Source organism: Mesoplodon densirostris, chromosome 10, assembly GCF_025265405.1.
Source record: "Mesoplodon densirostris isolate mMesDen1 chromosome 10, mMesDen1 primary haplotype, whole genome shotgun sequence".
Lineage (NCBI taxonomy): Eukaryota > Metazoa > Chordata > Mammalia > Artiodactyla > Ziphiidae > Mesoplodon > Mesoplodon densirostris.
In genome coordinates, this window is record NC_082670.1 from 23,886,718 (window position 1) to 23,913,478 (window position 26,761).

At 50.3% G+C, this 26,761-nt stretch overlaps 1 protein-coding gene and 1 pseudogene across 1 annotated transcript; both read right to left on the bottom strand.

Moving 5' to 3' along the window:
* Window positions 1-12,517: 12,517 nt before the first annotated feature.
* Window positions 12,518-15,339, bottom strand: LOC132497863 (MHC class I polypeptide-related sequence B-like). Its single transcript, XM_060111403.1, is given in 7 exon segments — window positions 12,518-12,528; window positions 12,839-12,985; window positions 13,108-13,374; window positions 13,955-14,215; window positions 14,218-14,238; window positions 14,470-14,730; window positions 15,291-15,339. Coding segments are annotated over 7 exon segments (1,017 nt in total).
* Window positions 15,340-19,970: 4,631 nt separating this feature from the next.
* On the bottom strand, window positions 19,971-23,544 carry LOC132497504 (BOLA class I histocompatibility antigen, alpha chain BL3-7-like; annotated as a pseudogene).
* Window positions 23,545-26,761: the final 3,217 nt, after the last annotated feature.

A 26,761-nucleotide genomic window follows, 5' to 3' on the forward strand; every position in this document is an offset into this window, starting at 1 on the left:
CTCTGTGTGTGTGTGTGTGTGTGTGTGTGTGTGTGTGTGGACAAAGGCTAGAGAGGAAACGGAAGTCCTAACCTACTCCTTCTTCTTTTCATATTTTTCATATTCCCTCCTCAGTTGCTTTTCTCTAAATCACTGCTCTTGGACCTCAGCCTCCCAGAGAGAGGGAAACCAGATCCTTAAGGTCGCTTCCAGCTCTAAAATTCTAAAAAAAAAAAAAAAAGAAAGAAAAGAAAAGAAAAGAAAAAGAAAGCAAAACCTGTCGGGACTTCCCTGGTCGTCCAGTGGGTAAGACTCTATGCTCCCAATGCAGGGGGCCTGGGTTCGAGCCCTGGTTGGGGAACTAGATCCCACATGCATGCCGCAACTAAAAAGAGAAAAAAAGCCAGTTCTAAAATTCTGAGCATACCTGCTGCCCTTCCCTTCTGCCACTTCTTCCAGAGGAAGGTGCCTACAGCTCCCACAGTGACCACTCCAGAGGCCAGGAGCCCAAAGAAGATCCAGACAAGAGTGGGTGTGTGTTGCTTAAAACCAGGAGGCTCTGAAAGGTGTGGGCATGTGAGGCACTGGCAGACCAGCCGGCTCCCCCACCCTTTCCCTGGGCTACCCTGTCTGCTCATCTGAGGTCCTGCAGAGACCCAGCATCAGACTGGGATGCCACCAGACAGGAAACCTCTGCTGTGTCAAAGGGCATCTCAGTGGACTGCTGGCTCTAAGCAGTCTCATCCCACTGGGATCAGATGGCTTGAGGTCCCAAAGACCCAGGGTTCAGGGACAGCTGGACACCAGAGGACAGAAGCCACGGGCCCTGCATGTTGGGATGGGCTCTCTTCTAGGGGGCTTTGTCGAGAGGCACACGCACTGAGGGGGCCAGTGGGACAGGGAGGAGTGGTGGCAAAGGGGACCTAGAAACTCCTAGACCAGGGGGGACTTGCCACCTCTGGTCTTGCCACACTGCCATGCATCCTCCACAACAGGGCCTGGGCTGCCACACAGGCACCATTCACACCACATTCCATGGTGACTGTCGGTCACGCCCCGCCCTGAGTACCCTGGGGTGCTAAGCCCTGGGCCAGAACTTGAACACCAAGTAGAGAATGGATCGACCAAATATGTGTGAGAGAAGGCAAGGCCAGTGGCTAGCCTGGTCAGCAATAGAACTGTGCTCATGAAGGACAAAGATAATGCACGGACTTCCCTGGTGGGTCAGCGGTTAAGACACCGCACTTCAAATGCAGGGGTCACGGGTTCGATCCCTGGTCTGGGAAGATCCCACATGCCACGTGGTGTGGCCTAACAAACAAACAAAAAACTGTGCTCACGAAGGGCACATTGAATGCAATAGAGGTCTGCTCCCTCACCCCTCCCCGCCATGCCCTCGGCCCCTTCACCTTCCCCACTGCTCAGTCCCCACCTATCATTCCTATCATAGGCTGCAGGCTGGGGCCCCACCCCAGCTTCCAGGTATTTCCTGAAATGGTGGAGGCGGCTCTTGGTCAAGAAGGATTACTCTTTTCACTTCTCTCCATCTGTAGTTCTGTTTTTTTCTAGCTTGCTTTTGCTGGAATTGAAAGACTCAAGTGTACCGAGAAGGGAGTCCTGGCCATCAGAGTTGTATTGCCAGTGTCCCCAGGTGCTCTGATTCCCAAGCAAGTCCTGTGACTCTGAAATGCCGAAGTCCCAGAACTCCAAAGGAGAACAAAACATTAGTTTTCTCTACCTCCACTCCCACCACTTCCCAAAATGCCTGGAATTCCCTTCCTCGGCTGATAAACCTTCACTCATTCTCCAAGATATATCTTCCCGGTCATGCACATCCCCACCAAAGTCATGCTGCACCCCACCCTTCATGCCCTGAAGCAAGTGGCTCCCTCCTTTGCTCCCATCATGCCCTGCTCATGCCACAGTCATGGTACTGACGACACCGAACCCTCCTGAAGGCAGGGACCCATGCCCTGTGCCCAGCATCATGGGTTTTTGTTTGTTTCTTTGTTTGTTTTTGGCCGCACCTTGCCGATGCAGGACTTCCCTGACCAGGGATAGAACCCGCGCAGTGGAAGCGCAGAGTCTTAACCGCTGGACCACCAGGGAAGCCTCATCAAGCTTTTTTTTAATTGAAGTATAGCTCACATACAGTATTATATTAGTTTCAAGTGTACTACATGGTGATTTGACATTTGCATACATTATGAAATGATCATCACGAAAAGTAGTATCCATCTGTCTCCAAAAGTGTTGCTACTGGGGATTTCCCTGGTGGCCCAGTGGGTAAGACTACGTGCTCCCAGTGCAGGGGACCCAGGTTCGATCCCTGGTCGGGGAACTAGATCCCACATGCACGACACAACTAAGAAGTCCACATGCCACAGCTATGAATGAGCCCGCATGCCGCAACGAAGATCCCCCATGCCGTAACTAAGACCCACCACAGCCTAAATAAATAAATAAATATTTTAAAAAAAATGTTACTACCATATTATTAACCATATTAACCGTATGCCTTACACAGCAACATGTTTAAATCCCAGATCTAAATGCCACTACTAGATATATTGTCCATAGCAAATGTAACTGGACCTCTCTAAGCCTCAATTTCCTCATCTGGGAGCTGGAGATAACAATAGTGATCAAATGATATAATGCATGCCAGTGTTAATGTCATACCTGCCAATAAGAATTCAAGAAATTCAAGAACTAGTAGCTGCTATTTATTTTTTAATATTTATTTAGTTATTTGGCCATGCTGGGTCTTAGTTGTGGCACGCAGGATATTCTATCTTCATTGTGGCATGCAGATCTTTTTTAGTTGCAGCATGCAGGGTCTTTTACTTTTGACATGTGGGATCTAGTTCCCTGATGAGGGATCGAACCTGGGCCCCCTGCATTGGGAGCTCTGAGTCTTAGCCATTGGACCAGCAGGGAAGTCCCAGTGGTTGCTATTGTAATGTTTATTATTGGTAAAGCACCATGAACAGCATTTACTAGACCCTCAGATATTGCTAGATGAAAAAAAAAAAAATGATGTAGGTTAGAAATATACTTCTCTTGGGACCCTGACCAGGTTTCCAGGGTTCCTATAACTACTGGTGGAGATGGGGAGGTGGCTATGTCAGAAAGGCCATTTATTTCCCAGACCCTGGATTTGAAAAAGTTGGATACAATTTTTTTTTTTTTTTCATCCGAAGGGAAGGCCTGGGGTTCTTGAGACAACGGAGAACTCTCTAGCCCTGTTCCCTGACTGGAGAAAGGTAGGAGTCTTATACTTAAGTCCTACCCTTTCCAACACCCAATACTCAATATCCAATCTTTTGGGCACCATCAGGTACACACTAGGGTCTGGAGTCAGGGATGAAACGCCCCAGGAGGAGAAGGCAGCATCAGTGAAGGGTGCTGTATCCAGAGTGCTCAGCAGGGTGCCTGGCTTCGAGTTTAATAAATATTAGTTTAACAAAAATGAATGAACAACTCCCTATCTTTAGGACTGCTTTGAGCTCTTCCCTTCACTCCCCATCACCTTGGCTCTGATTCTTCTGCTCCACGATGCTTCTTAGTTGATGACAAGGTACTGGGCTTTGGCCTTCATTTTGAGAATCAGCTTTGCCCAAACCCCTAGGTCCCTGGCTTCAGACCAGGATGCCTGGAACTCTGCCCATCTGCCCTCCTTGCAGCACCATTAGAAAGACTGGTCATCCAAGAGCTTGAGAATTCATAAGGGCCTTGCTCAGGGCTGGGCTGGGAAGGAGTGATGAAGCTGTAGTGCAGAGAATAGGTTCCTGAGGGGAAAAGAAATGGTGGGAATGGGTTATCTCTAGTGGGCACTTTTTTGGGGAGATGATTCCACAAGTATCCTGTAAGAAGGTGAGGAGGTAGGACTATCATTAGGACAGCAAAAGAGTGAGTAAGGGGCATGGGGAGTGAACAATTGGAAGGGAAACTCTTGCTGCCCTGCAGGATCTCATCCAGGCTCATAGTTTTAGATAGTAATGACTCCACTGTCCAAATCCTTGCACTTCACATCAGTGTACCCAACCACCTATTGGCCGTCTTGACAGAATGTCCTACATCACCTTAAATTCAACATATCTAAACTAAGGATATCCCCTTAGCCCCCACCAGGGAACAATCTGGTCCTCATCCTACATTTCTGGTAGGTGGCATCACCATCCGACCTATCTGCTTGCTTAAGTCAGAACTGGGTTGTAGTGTGGGAAGTTAACTTATGTCACAGTGGCCTCCTGGTACAGTACCATGAAGCTATCCAGAGGTCGTGGAACAAAAAGGCTCACAGGGGCTTCCCTGGTGGCGCAGTGGTTGAGAGTCCGCCTGCCGATGCAGGGGACACGGGTTCGTGCCCTGGTCCGGGAAGATCTCACATGCCGCGGAGCAGCTGGGCCCGTGAGCCATGGCCGCTGAGCCTGCGTGTCCGGAGCCTGTGCTCCGCAACGGTAGAGGCCACAACAGTGAGAGGCCCGCGTACTGGGAAAAAAAAAAAAAAAAAAGAGAGAAAAGACGTGCGTCTTCAATTATAAGAATAAATGTTGGCAAAATGACAGACATTAGGCTTATTCTATATGGCCTCATGGGTTATGTCTAGGTGGAAGGGAGAGGAAATAGCTACAGATATTCATGAAGAAGAACAATCTCCAAAGCCAGAAGGTAATGAGGTCTCCATTAATCAGGATGGACAAACACAGGCTGGACAACCACTTAAATGGGCCTATGTTCATTTCGTGGGATATGTATCAGAGTGTAAGCCTAGAGACCAAGGTCATGGTGGTAAATGAGAATGGGTCCCTCAGATTCTACTAGCACGTGAGAGCTCATGGTCTGTGGGCATTAACCTGATGGAAAAAGGGACTAACTCTCCTTGAGTTCTCCCCGAAAAAGTTGTGGCCCTGAGCTAACCTGCTTACCCCATTGAATATTTGATTTTGTTTGTTTGTTTGTTTGCTTTTTGGCGGTACGCGGGCCTCTCACCACTGTGGCCTCTCCCGTTGTGGAGCACAGGCTCCGGACGCGCAGGCTCAGCGGCCATGGCTCACGGGCCCAGCCGCTCCACGGCATGTGGGATCTTCCCAGACCGGGGCACGAACCCGCGTCCCCTGCATCGGCAGGCGGACTCTCAACCACTGCACCACCAGGGAAGCCCTGAATATTTGTTTTTTGTTTGTTTGTTTTTGGGGTATTTGTGGCCACGTTTCTTGTGGGATCTTAGTTCCTGCACTCCACAGTGAGAGTGCAGAGTCCTAACCACTGGACAGCAAGAGAATTCCCTGAATACTTGTTTAACATGTATTTTATGTTCCTGGACAAATCTTGTGTTTGCCTTCACTTATATGCTTTAAATTCTACAAGGGTCACATATACTCATCTGTTAGATTTTCATTTGGAAAACCTCTTCACAATCCTACAAGTTCCACCTGACACTAGGAATTATACTGAATAGGTAATAAACACGTTTTTTTTTTTTAAATCACTCATCACTTTTACTATTTTTAAGGTAATAATTGTCAAGACTTCCCTGGTGGCGCAGTGGTTAAGAATCCCCCTGCCAATGCAGGGGACATGGGTTCGAGCCCTGGTCTGGGAAGATCCCACATGCCGGGGAGCAACTAAGCTCGTGCACCACAACTACTGAAGTCTGCGTGCCTAGAGCCCGTGCTCCGCAATAAGAGAAGCCACCACAATGAGAAGCCCGTGCACCTCAACGAAGAGTAGCCCCTGCTCGCTGCAACTAGAGAAAGCCTGCGCACAGCAACGAAGACCCAAAGCAGCCAAAAATAAAAATAAATTAATTAAAAAAAGATTAAAATTGTCCAATAACATCTCTGTATATCTGAGGTCACATCCCCACAGCACTGTGTACTTTGTGAAGTAATCTGTTGGGTTATTTGTAAAAAACGAAAGCAGTCTTACTCTGTGGGAAAAAGGGAATGTGTTGGGAATAATGGATATAAGTTATAGATGCATAGGTGCAGCCGAAGAAGTAAGGCTCAGGGCAGGTGGGGGCCAGGGCAGCGCTGGGACAGGGGCAGCAACTACTGATCCTCAGTCTCATTAAGGAACGACCACTGGGATAACAAATATAATACCACACTCTTGCACTAGCTCAGGGTTCACATTCCCGTGACAGCATATCCAGTCAATATAGCTTGGGCCTGCTGTCCGCTCCTTCACTAAAAGAAGAGATCAACATTGATCAACAGGCCTTCCAGGCTATATCCAGGTGGTATATCACAGTTCCCTAAAGCATACTGGGGTGCACTAGCAAGGAATAGGCATGATAGACAAAAAATTGTAATAAATATTCACTGCACAGACAAAATAGTGGATTTTTTGTTTGTTTGTTTGTTTGGCTGCGTTGGGTCTTTGTTGCTGTGAGCAGGCTTTCTTTAGTTGCGGCGAGTGGGGGTTACTCTTCGTTGCAGTGAGCAGGCTTCTCATTGCAGAGCACGGGCTCTAGGCATGCAGGCTTCAGTAGTTCCAGCATGCAGGCTCAGTAGTTGCAGTTTGCAGGCTCTAGAGCACAGGCTCAATAGTTGTGGTGCATGGGCTTAGTTGCCCCGCAGCATGTGGGATCTTCCCGGACCAGGGCTTGAACCCATGTCTCCTGAATTGGCAGGAGGATTCTTAACTACTTTGCCATCAGGGAAGTCCCTGTATTCCTTTTTTTTTTTTTTTTTTTAATTAATTAATTAATTATTTTTTGGCTTTGTTGGGTCTTCATTGTTGCGCGCGGGCTTTCTCTAGTTGCGGTGAGTGGGGGCCATTCCTTGCTGTGGTGTGCGGGCTTCTCACTGTGGTGGCTTCTCTTGTTGCAGAGCACGGGCTCTAGGCACATGAGCTCAGTAGTTGTGGCACGTGGGCTCAGTAGTTGTGGCTCTCGGGCCCTAGAGCACAGGCTCAGTAGTTGTGGCGCATGGGCTTAGTTGCTCCACGGCACTTGGGATCTTCCCAGACCAGGGCTCGAACCCGTGTCCCCTGCATTGGCAGGCAGATTCTTAACCACTGCGCCATGAGGGAAGTCCCCTGTATTCCTTTTTAAAGACAAGTCTCAGAGGCCAGATCATCTTCAGGGCAATGCATGTCGTCACTGCGCATGACCGCATTGTGAAAAGGGAGGTGACCTTTGGCTGGGTCTGGAGCATCTCAACTCTAGGCCAGGGACAGCCGTAGTCGGAGAGGGTCTTTGGGGCTGGGGTTCAAGGGGAAGAGGCCTCAGATGCCTCTGCATCTACAGCTTCCCCCCACCAACATGTTTAGTGGGTTTAATAAGTTTACCCCTTCAGTTTCTATTTGCAGCACCCAATATTCCTCGGAAATACCAGACAGACCCAGAAATGGCCAAAGTAAAGTTCAGACCTCCAGAGTTTCAAAGTTCAGGTTCTCCGAGCATTCTGTGTTGGAGTGGCACTTGTCTAAAATTGGTACTTCCCTATAGTTGGGGAACCTTAAATGTAGCAGTGAAAAAAGCTTTTTCCTGTTCAAGGGGAAGAAAGAAAATCACTCCTCAAAACCCAGCAGATCGGGCTGTGAGGTCTCTCCTCCTGTCCCATCTCTTCAGGCTTGTGTTTCGCAGTGGAGCAAGAGACCAAAATCTAACCTGAGTTACAAGAAACAAGGCAGTGATGGGTATAAAGGGAGTGACCAGGAGCAACAGATTCTTCTTTACCTCTCACGTCCAATACATGTGCTTCACAGAAAAACAAGAATAACAAGTCCACAAAATACAACAGCTAGAATTACAAAAATTCATTCATCCAAGGGTGGTGGAAGGCTGGAAGGGGAAGTGGGAGGGGAAGTGGCACAGGAAGAAAGAGTATTCAAGTCAGTCCAGGCACAGGGGCTGGCAAATGCTAGCAAAGAGCTGCAGAAAAACCCATGGTCAATAAAAACAAACAACCAACCAAACAAAAACCTGTCGTCCTTTCAGACTCACAGGTGTTTAAAATCCATACTGGTGTCTGGAAGATTCTGTCTCATGTGCAACCGAAACAAAAGTCCCGATGCCTCAGAGAGAATGGAACATGCACAGGGAGCTGGGTAGAGTGGGTCCTGCCTTCCCTGGTGGGGGAGGGAAACAAGGGAAAGAGCTGTCACGGGGTCCTTCCAATCCCACCCATCCCCTCTGGATGGCAGGTGACTCCGTGCCCGCAGCCTGACGTTTGGCAGGCGTGCATCTACAGCTCTGTCATCTGATTCTCCTACTTCCATCCCATTACGTCTCAGAATCAGAGTGCCTATTCTTCCCTTGGTTTGTCTGATGGTTAGGCCAAAAAGTTGTGAAAGTGATCATATAATAAGTCTCAAATTAATACTGTGATTTCTAGGGTAACTAACAGAAAAATAAAAGAATGTGTAACTAGAAAGCTAATTAAGAAGACTACAATAATGAAAAGTTTTGGGTTAATCCAAAAGAAGGCAACAAGGGCCTCCCTGGTGGCGCACGTGGTTGAGAGTCCGCCTGCCGATGCAGGGGATACGGGTTCGTGCCCCGGTCTGGGAGGATCCCATATGCCGCGGAGCGGCTGGGCCCGTGAGCCATGGCCGCTGAGCCTGCGCGTCCGGAGCCTGTGCTCCGCAACGGGGGAGGCCACAACAGTGAGAGGCCCGCATACCGCAAAAAAAAAAAAAAAAAAAAAAAAAAAAAAAAAAGAAGGCAACAAAGAAAAACAATGAAGCAGAGAATAAATGAATTAGAAGACAGTAAGTGGCCAGGTGGTAGTAAACCCAAGTGTGTCTGTAATGACATTAAACATAAATGAACTCAAACACTACAGTTAAGGACAAAGATGGTCAGGTGGGTAAAAATAAATGAATAGCTATATGCTGTTCACAAAAGACACAATTTGAGTAGCAGGTTACAGAAATGTTGAAAGTAAAAGGATGGAAAAAAGAAATACCATACAGACATTGATGAGAAACCACACAGAGATACTCTTTAGAAAGACCACAGGACATGAATCTCCTTGGACATAAAGTACATGTATACAGTTTACAGCATCTTTAATATAGTTTATTTACCTCATGAGATCCTTGAGACAATATAATGACACATATTTGATACAGTGAGCAATAAATACACATTGAATGAAGGAATAAAGTGCCCATAATTCAGGACTTCCCTGGCGGTCCAGTGGTTAGGACTTGGTACTTTCGTTGCTCTGGGCCCAGGTTCAATTCCTGGTCAGGGAACTAAGATCCCACAAGCCGTGTGGTCAAAAAGAAGTGCCCAGTAATTCAAGTGTTATTCGTATTTTGAAGAGGAGGAGCAACATCCTCGTGAAGTAAAGTAAAATAAACTGAATTAGGCCCCATGGATAGCAGAATCGAGAACACATTCTCTGCCTTAAAGGAATCAGAACTCTACTTAGGGCAATATCATGTATCATATATGTCAAATATGCCAATTACTAGGATTGAATTGATACATTCCAGAAGGCACCAAAAGAAAATGTGAGTAAGGATTCATTGAGTGCAGAGATAAGGGAGAAACTGATTTGTTTTAAAGATGGATAGAAGTTTTCAGGACAAAAAAATAGGGGGGCAAAGGCCTTATTTGGACCAAAGCAAAAGAGGAGCTCACCTACCCAGGTGGGCGAATGCCTGACCTAGCCCTGCCCTGGACCCAGAGGAGACCCAGGCAAGCAGAGCTCCTGGCCTGGCCGCACCTCCGTGGGTCCTAATCGTGGGAGATTTGGACCCCAGGAGACATTTTGAAATGTCTGGATCATTTTTTGTTGTCTAACTTGGCAGAAGCAGGTGTTGTAAAGTGAGGAAATACTGCCCTCTAGTGGATAGACGCCAGGGCTACGGCTAAACATCCCACAAGGCACGGGACAGCCGCCCCCCACAGCCAAGAACTCTCTGGCCCAATAAGTTAATGGTGCCAATGGTGAGAAACCCTGTCCTCATCACTTCTCAGATGAAGAAACGGAGGCATCAAGAGGGAAAGTGCTACAGACACAGAGAACAGACTTGTGGTTGTCAAGGAAGAGCAGGGTGGGGAACAGAAGGACTGGGAGTGTGGGATTAGCAGATGTAAACTATTATATATAGGATGGATAAACAACAAGGTCCTACTGTATAGCACCGGGAACTATATTCAATATCCTGTGATAGGACTTCCATGGTGGCGCAGTGGTTAAGAATTCGCCTGCCAATGCAGAAGACATGGGTTCGAGCCCTGGTCCAGGAAGATCCCACATGCCGCGGAGCAGCTAAGCCCGTGCACCACAACTACTGAGCCTGTGCTCTAGAGCCCGTGCTCCGCAGCAAGAGAAGCCACTGCAATGAGAAGCCCGTGCAACACACTGAAGAGTGGTCCCTGCTCGCCGCAACTAGAGAAAGCCCGCACACAGCAATGAAGACCCAATGCAGCCAAAATTAAAAATAAATAAATAAATTTATTTTAAAAAAAATCCTGTGATTAACCACAATGGAAAAGGATATTTAAAAAAAGAATGTCTAGGGCTTCCCTGGTGGTGCAGTGGTTGAGAGTCCGCCTGCCGATGCAGGGGACACGGGTTCGTGTCCCGGTCTGGGAAGATTCCACATGCCACGGAGCGGCTAGGCCTGTGAGCCATGGCCGCTGAGCCTGCGCATCCGGAGCCTGTGCTCCGCAACGGGAGAGGCCACAACAGTGAGAGGCCCGCGTACCGCAAAAAAAAAAAAAAAAAAAAGAATGTCTAAATGGTACAGATGAAACGGTTTTCAGGGCAGAAATAGAGACACAGATGTAGAGAACAAAGGTATGGACACCAAGGGGGGAAAGGGGCGGGGGGTGGTGGTGGGATGAACTGGGAGATTGGGATTGACATGTATACACTAATATGTATAAAATAGATAACTAATATGAACCTGCTGTATAAAAAATAAAATTCAAAAAAATAAAAATAAGGGGCTTCCCTGGTGGCACAGTGGTTGAGAATTCGCCTGCCAATGCAGGCGACACGAGTTCGATCCCTGGTCCGGGAAGATCCCACATGCCGTGGGGCAACTAAGCCCATGCACCACAACTACTGAGCCTGTGCTCTAGAGCCCGTGCTCTGCAATGAGAAGACCCCACAATGAGAAGCCCGTGCAGTGCAACAAAGAGTAGCCCCCGCTCGCTGCAACTAGAGAAAGCCCGCGCTCAGCAGCGAAGACCCAACACAGCCATAAATAAATAAATAAATAAATAAAGGAGCCATTTTTCTGGGGAAAAAAAGAAAAAAGAACGTCTCTATGTGTATAACTGAGTCACTTTGCTGTACAGCAGAGACTGGCACCACACTGTAAATCAACTAGACTTCAACAAAAAAATTAAATTAAAAAATTACAGAAGTATAATTCTTCTAATCCATGGAATAAAAAAAAAGAGGGAAAGTGCCTGGAAGACCAGAGCAGTGAGTTGAATCCAGGTCACCTGGCTGCAGGTTCTGAGCTCCCCTAGTTGAATTAGGTGGGGTGGGGAGCTGACCAAGGAGATTGAATCACAGGTGAAGGGGGACATTATGGTCTGTTGGCACCATCTGTGTTATCAGTGGACTTGTAGCTTCACAAGTTCTGGGGGAGAAGGTAAAAGGAAAAATGTTCAACAGATGAGTTGGGCTTCCCTGGTGGCGCAGTGGTTAAGAATCCGCCTGCCAGGGCCTCCCTGGTGGCGCAGTGGTTGAGAGTCCCGGGTTTGTGCCCCGATCTGGGAGGATCCCATATGCCGCGGAGCGGCTGGGCCCGTGAGCCATGGCCGCTGGGCCTGCGCATCCGGAGCCTGTGCTCCGCAACGGGAGAGGCCACAACAGTGAGAGGCCCGCATACCGCAAAAAGAAAAAAAAAAAAAAAAAGAATCCGCCTGCCAATGCAGGGGACACGGGTTCAGTCCCTGGTCCGGGAAGATCCCACATGCCGCGGGGCAACTAAGCCCGTGCACCACAACTACTGAGCCTGCACTCTAGGCCCCGCAGGCCACAACTACTGAAGCCCATGGGCTTAGAGGCTGGGCTCTGCAACAAGAGAAGCCACCGCAGGGAGAAGCCCGCGCACCACAATGAAAACCAAATGCAGTCAAAAATAAATAAATTCAATTAAAAAAAAAAAAAAAGATGAGTTAATTGGGTAGGAAACACTTGTATTCTCTCAAGGATACCCCCTCCTCAGGCTCTCCAGATTTCAGGACTTTCATCCGAATTCCTCTCCAGTTTTTAACGCCTCCCCACCAGGTCATAGACACTTAATTGTGTGTTCCCAGAGATGCAAAATATCTAAGTGGGACCTCCCAAGGGGACGTCATGGCCAGGGCTCCAGCACCATCCACTGACCCCTAGTTTGAGCCTTGTGGTTCTTTTACTTGGATTTTTAACAAGGGCTAAAAAATTGGGGAAGAGAAATTCAGGAAAAGAGCCATTGCCTTCCATCTAAATTCCGCCTCAGTTTTTAACTCCACGCCACGAGGTCACAGACACTTTATTTCAGGTTCCCTCTGAATCAATCCATGATGACCTAGACCCTCCCAACCAGTACATGATCCAACACATAGCCCCTAGATGAGGTCTGATGAGCCCGGGAGTGCACAAAAAGAGATGAGAACAGAGCAGAGAGCCGCAACCCTCACTGCCACCCAGTCTCACCCAGAGCAAAGAGAGGCCCCGCTGGACACTAAAGGGCCCCAGCCCAGCCCTGGTTTTGAGCAGGACCAAGGGGTTACAGCAGATGTGGCTCCCATTCCCCTCACAAATACCCCAAAATCCAGCTCCTGAAACAGAGTTTTCTCATCCTCTCACATCTGTGCAGAGGGACACGAGGGGGACCCTACATCCCAGGCAGAGCCCCTCCCATCCCTACCCCCACCCAGATTTCTCACCTGGGCTCCCCACAGCTGATGCTGTCTTCTTCTTCTTCGTGCAGCAAAGGACACAAAGCCTGATGATAAAAACAAGAGCAAAGGCAGCAACACCCAGGATGGTCCGCCACTGACTCTGATGCACCAGGGTCTTTCCTGAGAAAGGGCCTTATTATATATAACCCAGGCACCCCAGAGCCACCGACCTGCTCTCTCCCTGACCCTGGTCTCTGACCCTTCCAGGGTCACAACCCCCTCCAGGATCACCCCAGGCTCAGCAGAGGGCGCACTGTGTGCACTGTGATTCCCGCTGTGTTCCACGTGGCACTTGACACGCTGCTCCTCTCCTTGGGAAACTCTTATGGTTACCCAGGTCCAGTAGGTCCTGTTCCCATCAGGCAGGACACCCCCAGACCGCTGGGTCTCCTGGCTCATGTGCTCCTCATCCCAAAACCAGGTCACTGAGATATTCCGGGGAAAGAAGCCAAAAGCCCAGCATGTGAGGTTGACTATGCCCTCTGAGTCCTGGCTGGGGGCCTCGTTCATGGCTGGGGGCCCTGGGGGAGAAAGCACAGAGCCAGCGAGGCCTGGGGCCAAGCCCTGCTCCCTCTAAGGGAGACGGAGAGAACACTCTCCACCTCTGGCTGAGCCCTCGTCCACCCCAGACCTGCTCCAAGTCTGTTCTGCACCCTGGGGCCCAGTTCCTTCAGCCGGGCAGGAGGAGGGGCTGGGATGGGGCCTCACTCTCTTGGATCCACGTGCTGATGCTGAGGAGGGGGCCGTGCGGGGTGCGCTCCTGGGGACCAGGAGGGAACTTTCTGGGACAGGCAGGCTGGGAGTCAGGGGGGCCCACCCCAGTCTAGGGGCTTCCTCTCCTGCCTGACACCCACCTTCCCTGGTACAGTTTCTGTCGGAGGGCCCACTGCTCCCCTGGATGATTGTCACCAGTGCGGTTCATTCCCCTCCCCACCTGCCCATCTTTCTACAGTGGATTTAACAGAGCAGGAAATTGCAGGACACCACACCAACAGAGCACATATGTACCCAGAGGACAGGGAGGGTCTCTGTGTGCAGAGTCAGGGCGGGGAGGCTCTAGGGGTTTGGGGGAGAGGAAGGGCCCTGGTCCAGGAGCAGTACCTGTTCGCTCCCTGAAGCCTGTTCAGGATTCCAAATAACCTCGCAGTCTTCCACAAAGCTCTCCCTGCACGTGGGCCTGGTAATACTTGCTTTGAAAGCCGTCTGTGTCCCAGGACTTCTCCATTTCAATGGCCAAGTTCCGAGCCAAGGACTGGGGCACTGTACATCTGTGGGTTTCTGGGTGACAGGAGAGGAGCTCCCCATCATAGTAGAGAAACCTGAAGCCCCAGGCGTGGTTGTCTTCTCGGATTTCACAGCCCAGATCTCCTGGAGGGAATTCACACCTGCACCCCACCCCACCAGCAGTGACTCCTCCAGTCCCCGTGTCCCTCTGTCCTCACACCCAAGTGAGAAACTCCAGCCAGAGGGCCCCCTCCCTGCTCCCCTCCATGTCTTCCCAGGGCTGCTGAGTCATGGCCACCCCCTTGCTGAACTCACAGACCCCTATCCTCTGGCCCCTGCCCCCAAATCCAGTGAAAGGCCTCACAGCGCTCTCGGACCCTCCCCACTCTCACCTCCTTTCCCCTCCTGAAGGGCCAGGATTTCTGCTAGAAGCTCTCTGGGGTCCTTCCAGGTCTCTGTCAAGTCCTTGGACTCTGTGTCCCACGTCTCAGCTCCCAGCTCTTCTGCCCACAGTCCCCGGGGTTCTACCCTGCCTGACTCACGGTCATAGTGCAGGAAGGCCTGGCCATCCAAGTGTCCCCCAGTGAAAAAGCTGGACTGCACGGATCCATCCCGGGACAGCACCGTGAGGTTGTAATGAAGACTGTGTGATCCTGGGGAGGGGAGAACCGCAGATGAAAGAGCTTTCCAGAAACAAGTGCACATCAAATGTTTACCAGACAAGTTCTGCTGTCCTGATCTGCTCCAGGTCTTGAGGATGCAGAACATGCACATGTACCAGGGACCACAATGAGAATTTTTCCAACACAGGGGAAAAAAGAAAAAGAGAAGTGAAGGAGAGGGGAATTGAGGAGTGGAGGGAGGGGTGGAGATGGGCAAACATGCAGGACAAGTGCCAGGACAGGGAGGCACCATCTCCCTAAGGGTCCAGGCAGGAGGCCAAGGGGAGAGGCTGGTCTGCAGGGGGGCAAGGGAGAGGCAGGAAGACCAGGGTGAGGGGAGGTGGAGTCAGATGGGAGGCAGGGGCAGTGTCAGGCTCAGGATCAGAGGCAGCCCTGGTCAGAGGCGGGTCAGGTGAGATGGAGAGCGAGGGCTGCTGCCTGTAGGGCAGGCTCTTCATGGACAAGGTGGGTTCAAGGGAGTGTGAGACAGGAGGCAGAGGGGCCTGAGGGCCTGGGCTGTGGCCCTAAGAGAGTGGAAGGTGGGCCAGTACCCCTGGTGGAGGTGAAGCAGTGGGTCTGGGCCCAGAGTGCAAGAGGCATGGTGAGGCCCCAGGTGGGGAGGTGGCTGGACCTGCCAGTGTCCCCTGGGAGAGGTGGGTGTTGGGGGCCTGAGTCAGTGCCATGTGCCCAAGGGTCATGGAGAATTAGGAGGGGTGGCGAGAGAAAATAGAACTGGAAAGCCAAGGTGCTCATTGGGAGGGACCTGCATGGTGGGGGTGGTTGGGGGCAGGTCACACCTCCACAGAGGGTGTGGGTCAGGTAGCCAGCACAGGAGGGCGGGGCTAGTGGAAGACCCCCTGTAGGGGAAGGCCAACTGACCAAGTGGCATCAACAAGGATTTTGGATACATGGTTGAGGTAGTGAGAGCCCACTGGGGTCAGTCAACCTAAGAGAGGGTGATGAAGGCCAAGGAGGTGGGCAGTTGGACCAAGGGTAGTATTCCTACTGGGGAGGAAGGAAGGGCAAGGGGCTGCAGAGGAGACAGTGGTGAGGGCCTGGATTGGGGAGCAGGGGATGAGCATGCCTCAGGGGTGACTCTGGGGGACCTTGGGTTAGGGTGAAGACAGGAGAGGAGGGGTGCTCTCGTTGAAGGAGGGTGAGGATGGCGTGGTGATTCCTGGGAGGAGGCTTGTGATTGATGAGAACGTGGTGAGGGCCCCAGGCACTCAAGCAAGGAGTGGGAGCTGGGCAACGTGCCATGGGGGGACGTGCAGAGGGACCAGGGCTAGTGGAGTCCAGCACCTGAGGCCTGGGGAGTGGAGGTCTCAAGAGAGTGAGGTTTAGGATGCAGGAGTGGGGAAGGGGCAGTGCTGGGGGAAAGGCCCACACTGAATGAGGGCCAAGAGCAGTGGCTTCACTGGGGCAGAGGTAGGAGGATGGGTGCCAAGACCAGGAACAGGTCCTCCCACAGGGGCTGTGCTCAAGGCCCAGTTATATCATTAGCAGGAGAGCTCCCCCTGGTGATGAAAATGGGGTAGTGATGAGGGAGGGAAGTCCCCCTGGGCAAAAGCCATTCCCAGAAACGTAAGGTTAGTGAAAGTTGGGGGGAAGTAGGAGCCATGCAGGTGTCTGGTCCTTGCAGGTAAAGACCCATGAGGGGAAGAGAGGGACCTGTGGTGGGAAAGGGGATGCGGGTGAGGACGCCCTAGGAAGGGATCAGAGAACTGTAGAGAGGAGGAGACAGCAGGGAGGGGCAGGACCAATCCTGAGGGGGCGCAAGAGATGGCAGGGGAGGAGGCAAGGAGAGAATCAGGGGTGGGAACACGGGCACAGCAGAAAACCAGAGTGAACATGAGTGGGGGAGGGGGAAGTAAGGGAGGAGGCGGGAGTAGAGACCATAGAAACCACAGGAAGAATCTCTAGGCCTCAAGGCCATCAGATTCACTCTGTCAATGAAATTAATCAATAAACAATCTATAATAAGAAAAGAAAAGAGTTTTATTTGAGCCAAACTAAGGACTAGCCCTGAACCCAGCAGGGTTGTCAGCACAGCACAGGCTTTTATATCTTGTCAGAACAAAGAACATTAAACAAGTCAGGGCTACAGCACGTACACGTGCAGCACATACCGTATGGCCTTGGCACCTAGGAAGGGAGTCTTATCATCAAAGGTGAACCAGCGTTGGAGTCCCAAGAAGAGGGGCATTTAATCTTTATTTTTAACATGGAGATTCTTTACTTCTGGTTAATGTGCTCTTTTCTTTAATAATTAAAGCACATGTACAATGTATGTCTGACAGGCCACAAAGAGGCAAGTTACTTAGCCCAAAAGTCAACTTAGTTCATGTATCAGCCAGAATGACTTCCAGTTCTGTTCTCAGCACAGCAGCCAAAGTGATACTTTTAAAGGTGAAGTCCGATGGAATACACTCAGCCATAAAAAAGAATAAAGTAATGTCATTTTCAGCAGCATGGATGGCCCTAGAGATTATCATACTAAGTGAAGTAAGGACAGAGAAAGACAAATACCATATGATATCACTAATATGTGGAATCTAATTTTAAAAAAAGATACAAATGAACTTATTTACAAAACAGAAACAGACTTACAGATATCAAAACAAACTTACAGGGCTTCCCTGGTGGCGCAGTGGTTGAGAATCTGCCTGCTAATGCAGGGGACATGGGTTCGAGCCCTGGTCTGGGAGGATCCCACATGCCATGGAGCAACTAGGCCCGTGAGCCACAGCTACTGAGCCTGCGCATCTGGAGCCTGTGCTCCGCAACAAGAGAGGCCGCGATAGTGAGAGGCCCGCGCACCGCGATGAAGAGTGGCCCCCACTAGCCACAACTAGAGAAAGCCCTCTCACAGAAACGAAGACCCAACACAGCAAAAATAAATAAATTAATTAATAAACTCCTACCCCCAACATCTTCTTTAAAAAAAAAAAACAACAAAAAACCCCCCAAACTTACAGTTACCAAAGGGGAAATGTGGGGGGGAGAGATAAATCAGAAGCTTGGGATGAACACACATACACTACTATGTATAAGATAGATAACCAACAAGGACCTACTGTATAGCACAGGGAACTCTATTCAGTATTCTGTGATAACCAATATGAGAAAAGAATCTAAAAAAGAAAGAATATATGTATATGTATAGCTGAATCACTTTGCTGTACACTTGAAACTAACACAACATTGTAAATCAACTATACTCCAATAAAATAAAAATATTTTTTAAAAAATCAAGAAGTCATACCACGTCCCTCTTCTGCTCAAAACTATCTTATAACTCTCATCTCCCTCAGAGCAAACGTCAAAACCCTTCCAACATCCTCCAGGCCTACATGGTCTGGCTGTACCTCTGATCTCATCTCAGTTAATCTCTGCTCCTGCCATACTGGCCTCCTCACTTTAACTGGGACACACAGACATGCTTCTGCCCTGGTGCATTTGCCTGGAGGTTCCCTCTGCCCGGAAAGAACCTCCTCCAGACATCCTCAGGGATAATTCCTCATGTCCTTCAAATCTTTCCTCAAAGGTCACCTTCCGGGGCTTCCCTGGTGGCGCAGTGGTTGAGAGTCCGCCTGCCGATGCAGGGGACATGGGTTTGTGCCCCGGTCCGGGAAGATCCCACATGCCGCAGAGCAGCTGGGCCCGTGAGCCATGGCTGCTGAGCCTGCGCGTCCAGAGTCTGTGCTCCACAAAGGGAGAGGCCACAACAGTGAGAGGCCCGCTTACCACAAAAAAAAAAAAAAAAAAAAAGGTCACCTTCCCAGTGAGGCCCACACTGAGCACCCTACTAAAATAACCATCTTCCCTGTCCCCATACTCACACTCTGGATCACCTTCTCCACTGCATCTTTTCCATTGTACGTATCCCCTTGTAACAGAACACTTTCCTTATTTACTATGCTGATAGCACATAGTCTGTCTCTTCCCGCTAGAATACATGCTCCACAAGGCCAGCAATTTTTCTGTTTTTACTTCAGTGATGTTTCCCAGATGCAAAATACTGTGTCATATATCTGGCACACAACCGTATCAGTTGAGTGAATGTCCAATGTAAAGCACCTCCCTATTCTAGAGACAGTATCTTTATTAATGTAACCTCAGGCCAAATGCTGTTTTGTGGCAGCTACAGAACAACATCTACTCACACTGACATCAGTGCTGCCGGTGTTTTTCTCACAAGTGCTGCTCTCCCCTTCCCACCAACCAACCTTCCTCCACACTGCCTCATAGAAGTATATTTTTTTTTTCAGAAAACAATGATCCTTGACTCATGGGTCCTATTTTCCAACCAAATATAAACCTAAATTAGACTCTGCTTTACACATTTTTTTTTTTTTCTTCTTCTGGCCACACAGGGTGTGGAACTTCCCTGACCAGGGATCAAACCCAAGCCCCTGCAGTGGAAGAGCAGCATCTTAACCAATGGACCACCAGGGAAGTCCTAGACTCTGCTTTATAAATCCATGAGTTTGTACTGGAGCCAGCACTGGGATTACTAGAGCTAAGGGCAGGGAGAGTGGGTAGGCGAACAGAGCAGAATTCCGACAGGAACTTACCTAAGACGAGACATTATGGTTTCCCGCCTTTCTGCTAATTCCAGAATCTGGATCCTTTGAGAAGGTTGGAGAAAATATGGAAAGAACAATCAAACCCTAGACAAAGGGCAAGAGCTGGATGAATCTGAAAATCCACCTCTGGACACCACAGACTCTCCTGTGTGCAGGGGCAGGCTTGGGCCTTGTGGGGACCACGACAGGCCAAACGACTCCTCCAGCTGTCAGAGGTGGGGGACACCCAGAGGAGAATAAAACACAAACTCAGGCAAAAACCTCTAAAAAACAAAGAAACAACAAATAACACCCAAAAGATGGGGACTGAGGACTGGACACAGGCCTGAGCTGAGGCTGACCTGGTGACTTCCTCTGAGATCACAGCTGGTGGGACAAAGTTCTACTGAAGGGACAAGGACAAAGGAGCTGAGAAGATGTGACCAGGAGTGACCACATCAAAACCCACGATGCAGTGAGCACGGAGTGGGCACAGGCTGCATCCACGCTCAGCTCCTCACCGCCTCCTCCTGTCCCACCTGCAGCAGACAGAGCACAGCAAGCCCATGGATTCTGGAAGGTTCTCAGCGCTTCCATTTATTTTCTCTCTCAAACTTTAAGAATCCTTTCCTTTATTATCCCATCAACGCCTCATGGCAGGAATTAGAAAAAACAAAATTCATAGAGATTTTATTTACAACTGGCAAGTAAGACATTATCACTCAGTGCACCACGAAGTTAAGACAGGGATGGAGGTGGCCCAGCCCTGTCTCTGCTGCAACAGGCAAGTGGATCAGGGAGAACACAGGTCAGGGTGGGGAGGGGTCGTGGTGGGCAGGGGTGGGCCAGTCTCCCCACCTCCTCACATTATGCTACGAGGAACACAGACACATTCAGATGCAGCTGCAGAGAGAGGAGTCACGGGATCTGAGGCCACAACGTGGGACCGCGCACCACTCAGTCCCCACGAGGCTGTTGTCTCACACTGTGAAAGAAAATAACCATGAACAAAGTCAGGTCAGTCACGTAAGTGCTGACCTTCCCAACAGCCCCCCACATGCTCAAACGTCCCACTCAAAGATCCCCACCACTTGCGGCATCCCCTCGGCCCCAACACTCTCCCAATCTAGGTCCTCCAGGGTCTCACCTTTAGGATCCGTGAGAGACACATCAAAGCCCCAGGCACTGTCACTGCCTGGGGGAGAACAAAACCAGGACGTGGTCAGAAGCCACAGGAGAGAAACTAGAGAAGGAACTTTAGGACGGTGAGCCCCCCATGGCCTCCTGTCTGCACCCTCACAAGGGTCTCAGGAATCACACCCCCTCCACACTTACTTGCAGCCTGAGCGTAGCTCCCTCCTTTTTCACCTGTAAGAAGAAAACACGTGAGAGGCCAGGGAGAAGACTGAGTTGAAATCCTACAGGAACCCCCTAGTCCTAGACCACAGAGAACTTTCTGGAACTGTAACCAAAAATCCAGGACAGGAGCAGGAACATGAAGAAAGGAGATATGGCGGGACTGGACCAGCTGCCCTCCTGGGGGTCTGTCCTTAGCGGGACCTTTCCCCTCTGACCTTCAAGTGCTGAGAAACAGGCCCCCAACTGGAATTATGAAGGTGAAAAATCTGTCTTTCATTTTCCCATGTACTTTACTAAAGGGTAAGTGTTAGCACTCAGCTCCATATTCCACATGTGTGTTAGGGTACTTTCCAGTAACGAGGCAGGCAAACTTCAACCTGGGCTTGAAACCCCCCAGTGAGACAAGAAAACTCAGATCCCTCCTTCCCTTCCCTACCTGAGTGCTTCTTCCTCCAGATCACAGCTCCAGCCACCACGGCTCCATTAACCACCAAGAGAACCAGGCCAACGAGGCCCATGATGGGGACGGTGGGCTGAGGAGGGTCTGTGGAGGAAAGGGAAGGGGCCCTGACCTCAGGCTTGAATCCCGACCTTGCTGAACGTGTCCAGAAGGGCTCCTGCTTTATCTGAGAGGAAGCTCCACCCCCATGTCCCTCCTTACCCCATCTCAGGGTGAGGGGCTCCTGAAGCCCCTTGTGCTGCACATGGCACGTGTATCTCTGCTCCTCTCCAGAAGGCACCACCAGGGCCACCCACTTCTGGAAGGTTCCGTCCCCTGAAGGCCTGGTCTCCACAAGCTCCATGTCCTGGGTCTGATCCTCCCCATCACGTTGCCAGGTCAGTGAAATCTCCTTAGGGTAGAAGCCCAGGGCCCAGCACCTCAGGATGACCTCACGGTCAGAGATGGGGTGATGGGTCACATGTGTCTTTGGAGGGTCTGAGGAGGAAGAATCAGAAAATTCACACTTAGTGTTACCTTCATGGGCCACTGAAGCAGCATCATGTGACCATCCTGAGAATGGACAGCACAATGGGTTTGAAATGAAGCAGCCAAAACACCAGGTACCAGCCTGGACTCCGGGGTCGGGGAAAATCTCCCAGTCCTTGGACAGTTCTAGAATAAGGAAGAAAGCCAAGGTAGGAGGCTCCATGTAAAGGGGAGAATACAGAGTAATGGTCCTGACTTTGGTGGAGGCTGTATGATTCAGAAAAGCTGGAGTCAGGCCTCCTAAGATGTTCTTAGGCTGAGAACAGGCCTTGAGAGAGAAAGTCATGGTTCACAAGATGGGGGTCAGGGTCAAAGGGCACCGATGATCAGTTATTTCAGGGATGGTTTCCGGCTTCTTCCCCAAAGAGACTGGATTCCTTAACTGTCTTTCAGAGAAGTGAGGCCACCGGCGAGTCACTGTCCTGTACAGAATATGGAAACCTGGGCGGATTCCTCCCTCTCCCGACAAGAAGTTGGGGCGGTGTTCCCACAGGGACCCCATTTCCTCCCTTTGTGGGAAGCCAGCTCCAGCCCGAGGGGAGACCAGGGAGGCCCCGCGGCCCCTGGTACCTGCGCGCTGCAGCGTGTCCTTCCCGGCCTCCAAGTATCTGAGGAGCCACTCCACGCATGCCCCGTCCAGGTAGGCTCTGTGGCGCTCCGCAGCACCGGCCCCCTCAAGCTTGCGCTTGGTGTTCTGAGCCGCCGCGTCGGCCGCGGTCCAGGTGCGCAGGTCCTCGTTCAGGGCGATGTAATCGGCGCCGTCGTAGGCGAACTGTCTGTACCCCCGGAGGAGGCGACCGTCCGGCCCCACGTCGCAGCCGTACATCTCCTGGAGGGTGTGAGACCCTGACCCCGCCCCGACCAGCCGCAGCGATTAAACCCAAACTGAAATGAAACCGGGTAAAGTCCCCGCGGGCTCTTCCCGGGTAGGGGACCGGGGGGGTCCCGCAATGTTGGGGTGACCCTCGGACCCGGAGACTCGGGGCGACGCCGGCCCATCCCTGGGGATGGGGGTCGTGACCCGGACCCGGGCCCACGTCGCTCACCGGCCTCGCTCTGGTTGTAGTAGCTGCGCAGCATGTTCAGGTTCGCTCGGGAGATCTGTGTGTCGTCCTTGGAGGTCCGCGTCTCCTCTTCCCAATACTCCGGCCCCTCCTGCTCCACCCACTGCGCCCGCGGCTCCTTCCTCGGATTCGGGGCGTCGCTGTCAAACCGCACGAACTGCGTGTCGTCCACGTAGCCGACGGCGACGAAGCGGGGCTCCTCGCGGCCGGGCCGGGACACCCCGGTGTGGAAATACCTCAGGGAGTGGGAGCCTGAGATATTTGTGGCGGGGAGGAGTGAGACCCGGTCCGACCCTCCTCCCGGCGCGGGTCCCCGGGTCCGAGGTGGGGGGCGGGGTGTCTGGTGGGGGCGGGGACAAGGGGACTCGTGAGACGGAAAAGGGGGGGCGTGAGACCTGAATGGGTGAGAGGAGGGTGTAGGGCACTGGAAGGGACAGGGGAGTGGTCAGAGCTGGGCGGCGAGGTGAGGGTGTGAGCGGAGAGTTGCGGAATTGCTCCTCCCCCCCCACCCCCGGGTCTTGCGCCCCAGCCAGGCGGGCCCCTCGCTCCTTCCCGCCGAGGCGGTTCCCTCCCGATCCCGCACTCACTTGCCCAGGTCTCGGTCAGGGCCAGGGACCCCAAGAGCAGCCGGAGGAGGGTTCGCAGCTCCATGACCAGCATCCTTGAAGTCTGGGGGAGAAGCTGAGTCCCCAGGCAGGTGGAGACTTCGTAACCGGGAACCGCGGGGACGCCGATTGGCTTCTAGAAACCGGACACACAATGGGAGTGAGGACTGGGGCGTCGTCATGAGTATCCAGTCAGGAGGGTTCGACACAGGCTGTGAGAAAGAAAGTGAAACTCAAGGGAGATGAAGAATCTCCAACACTGAGCGTCCCGGCCCCAGACACCGCCCTGAGAGAGGCCCTGTGAGCCACACTCGAGTTCTGGGACTTTGCCCTGATCCCGCTGCTCCTGCACCGAATGCTCTTCGTCACATTGTCTCTCTGAGTCCTGACCCAGGGGCTGTCTGAGGAAACCAAGAAGCCATGCCCAGATTGGGCTCAGCCAGTTTTTCCTCCAGTGTTGTTTCGAAACCATCGTGGCTGAACAGGACCATCTGCCTCTCACCCCTTATCTCTCACCCCTTAGACTCTTCTAGAAGAAAACTCACCCGCCAGGGACCTTGATGCCAGAGAGTGAGGTCTCTCTGGGAATGGAGGTGGAGGAACAGGGGTTTTGTGCTTTAAACCTGGAGAAGTTGTGCCTGAAAACACCAGATAGAGATTCCCATATGGATCAGTTTCCTTTGTGTTTGTTAACTATAGCGGGGGAGCACAATCTTGATGATCCGCAAACATCAGGAATCTAATCTGTAAAACTGATTTTGGCCCTTACCAATACAGAAGTGTGTCTAAATAGCACTGCCAATCATACTCACAAAGCTCCTAAATTTTACTTTCCCAAACCATGTATCAGTGTCTCCTGTGTTGTTGTGTTTTAAAATTGTCTTCATTCCATATCCCTGAGTTTGTGTGAGTTGAAGAGGAGCAGAAAAATACCACCCCAAAATATATCATTCTGGCATATTGATTATTTTGAACTGAAGTTATGAAATAAAATTTATATTTTGGGGCTTCCCTGGTGGCGCAGTGGTTGAGAGTCCGCCTGCCGATGCAGGGGACACGGGTTTATGCCCCGGTCCGGGAAGATCCCACATGCTGCAGAGCAGCTAGGCCCGTGAGCCATGGCCGCTGAGCCTGCGCGTCCGGAGCCTGTGCTCCACAAAGGGAGAGGCCACAACAGTGAGAGGCCCGCGTACCGCAAAAAAAAAAAAAAATCAGTATGTCATTTTGATGTATGATCCTTTGTCTCGAAAATGTATATGCCTGTGCCTTTGACTTCTAACAAGCAGAACAGTTCTCAGAGCTTTCCGAAAAACTGCTTCCCAGGTTATAATCCTCAGTTTCACTCAAATAAAATTCCCTTTTTTCTTCTTGATAGTTAATTGAATTTTCATTGACAGTTACTTAAGAAACAGCAATGCAAGAAGGACATTCTGATCCCCTTTGCCTCCTTGAAAGCAGGAAGTAAATCTCCCATGTCAAAGGTACCCTCCCCGTACCAGGAGGGTAGAAGGCACCCTTAACACCAGAGGTAGGGAATTTAGGGCCAAGAAGGCTGTTTAAAGGAAACTTCTTACTTCACTAATTTACTGCCCGAAGGCCCAATTTCTTTGTCTTGTCAGTTCTTCAAATTTTTATTGTTTATTTGTCTAAAAGGTATAAAAGCTGCCCGTTTTGGTCACTTGGGTCTCATATGTCTATGAACTCCCATACATATGAAATTAAGTTTATTTTCTCCTGCTAATCTGTCTTATGTCAATTTAATTATTAGACCAGCCAAAGAACCTAGAAGGGAAGAAAGGAAAAGTTTTCCTTCCCTACAGATCCTGGACATAATATCTTCAATACATGGAAGCACAATGTGTTGCTGTGTATTTCAACTAGAAGAGTGTGCAAATTTTAATCACCCCAAAGGTGCAAGTATTTAATGCAGTCAAAATGCCCTTCACCAACATTCATGCACTGCATATGTTTATGATTAACACCTAAGGGATGTACATATTTTGTTGGGGCACTTGGTATTATTTTCTTTACCCTGATTAACATTGCAAGGCAATGGGTTTTATGCAGCCCCACAGAATGTAGTAAATACTATCTGCAAAGAATATCCTGCTAAGCCTGTAGATATATATTTATTAAAAATCTGGGGAGTTCCCTGGTGGTCCAGTGGTTAGGACTGGGCACCTTCACTGTTGTAGCTTGGGTTCAATCCCTGGTCAGGGAACTAAGACCCCGCAGGCCACACAGCCTGGGACAAAAGAAAAAAATTCTGGCCATGTGGGATCCTTGGGGAGCTGAGGATCCCTGCTACCCTTTGTGATGCTCTCTTCCTGCTGCCTTTCCTGGCCGGCTTCCACCCCATTCCCACAGCAGAGCCTACATTAGTGTTTGGTTGAATAACTGTGGGCAAGGTGAATAACCAGGGAGGTGGTTATTAGAAGTCCTTCATAGAATCTGCCTATCATGGCTTGGTTCTTCCTTTTGTGTTTAATTGGGTCACAGCTAGAAACTGAAGTTCAAGTTAATAGAGTGTTTGAATAGTAATGAAATACATCCTATTGGGACTTCCCTGGTGGTCCAGTGGTTGAGAATCTGCCTTCCAATTCAGAGGACGCAGGTTCAATCCCTGGTTGGGGAACTAGGATCCCACATGCCACAGGGCAACTAAGCCCACGCTAGAGAGGCCGAAACAAGAGAAGCCCACATACAGCAACTAGAGAAAACCTGAGCACCACAAGGAAGAGCCCGTGTACCACAACAAAGACCCAGCGCAGCCAAAATTAAAAAAAAAAAAAATCCTATTAGCCATTTAAGAAGGAAATTCTTCTTAAATTTTAAAACCAAATGACATGTTTAATATCTTATAATTAATTTAGAGCAAACAAAAATTAAAGTACAAGAATTTATTTTCCTCCTGAGACACTATATTAGTTACCTACTGCTGCAAAATAAATTATTCAAAACTTAGCTGCTCAAAACAACAAACATTATCTCCCAGAGTGTTTCTGGCTCTGGGCCTCTCTAAAGGAGACAATCAAGTTGTCAGCCAGGGCTGCATCATCTGATGGCTTGACTAGGGCTGCAGGATTCACATCAAACATGGCTCACTTGTACGGCTCTTGGAAGAGGGCCTCAATTTGCAGCCACATGGACCTTTCCATAGGGCTGCTTATGACATGGCAGCTGGCTTCCCCCAGAGCAAGTGATCTGAGCAAGAGAGCAACAAAGATGGAAGCTGAAGTGAGTTTTATGTCCTAGACCCAGCGTCATACACCATTACATCAGCCTTACTCTATCAGGTAGAAGAGAGTCATTAAGTGCAGCCCACACTCAGGAGGAGAAAATTAAGCTCCACCTTTGGAAGGGAGGAGCAGCAAAGCATTCCTGTATGTACTAAAAACAAAATTAAAATTAAATATTCTTTCAGGATTTTTAAAATCA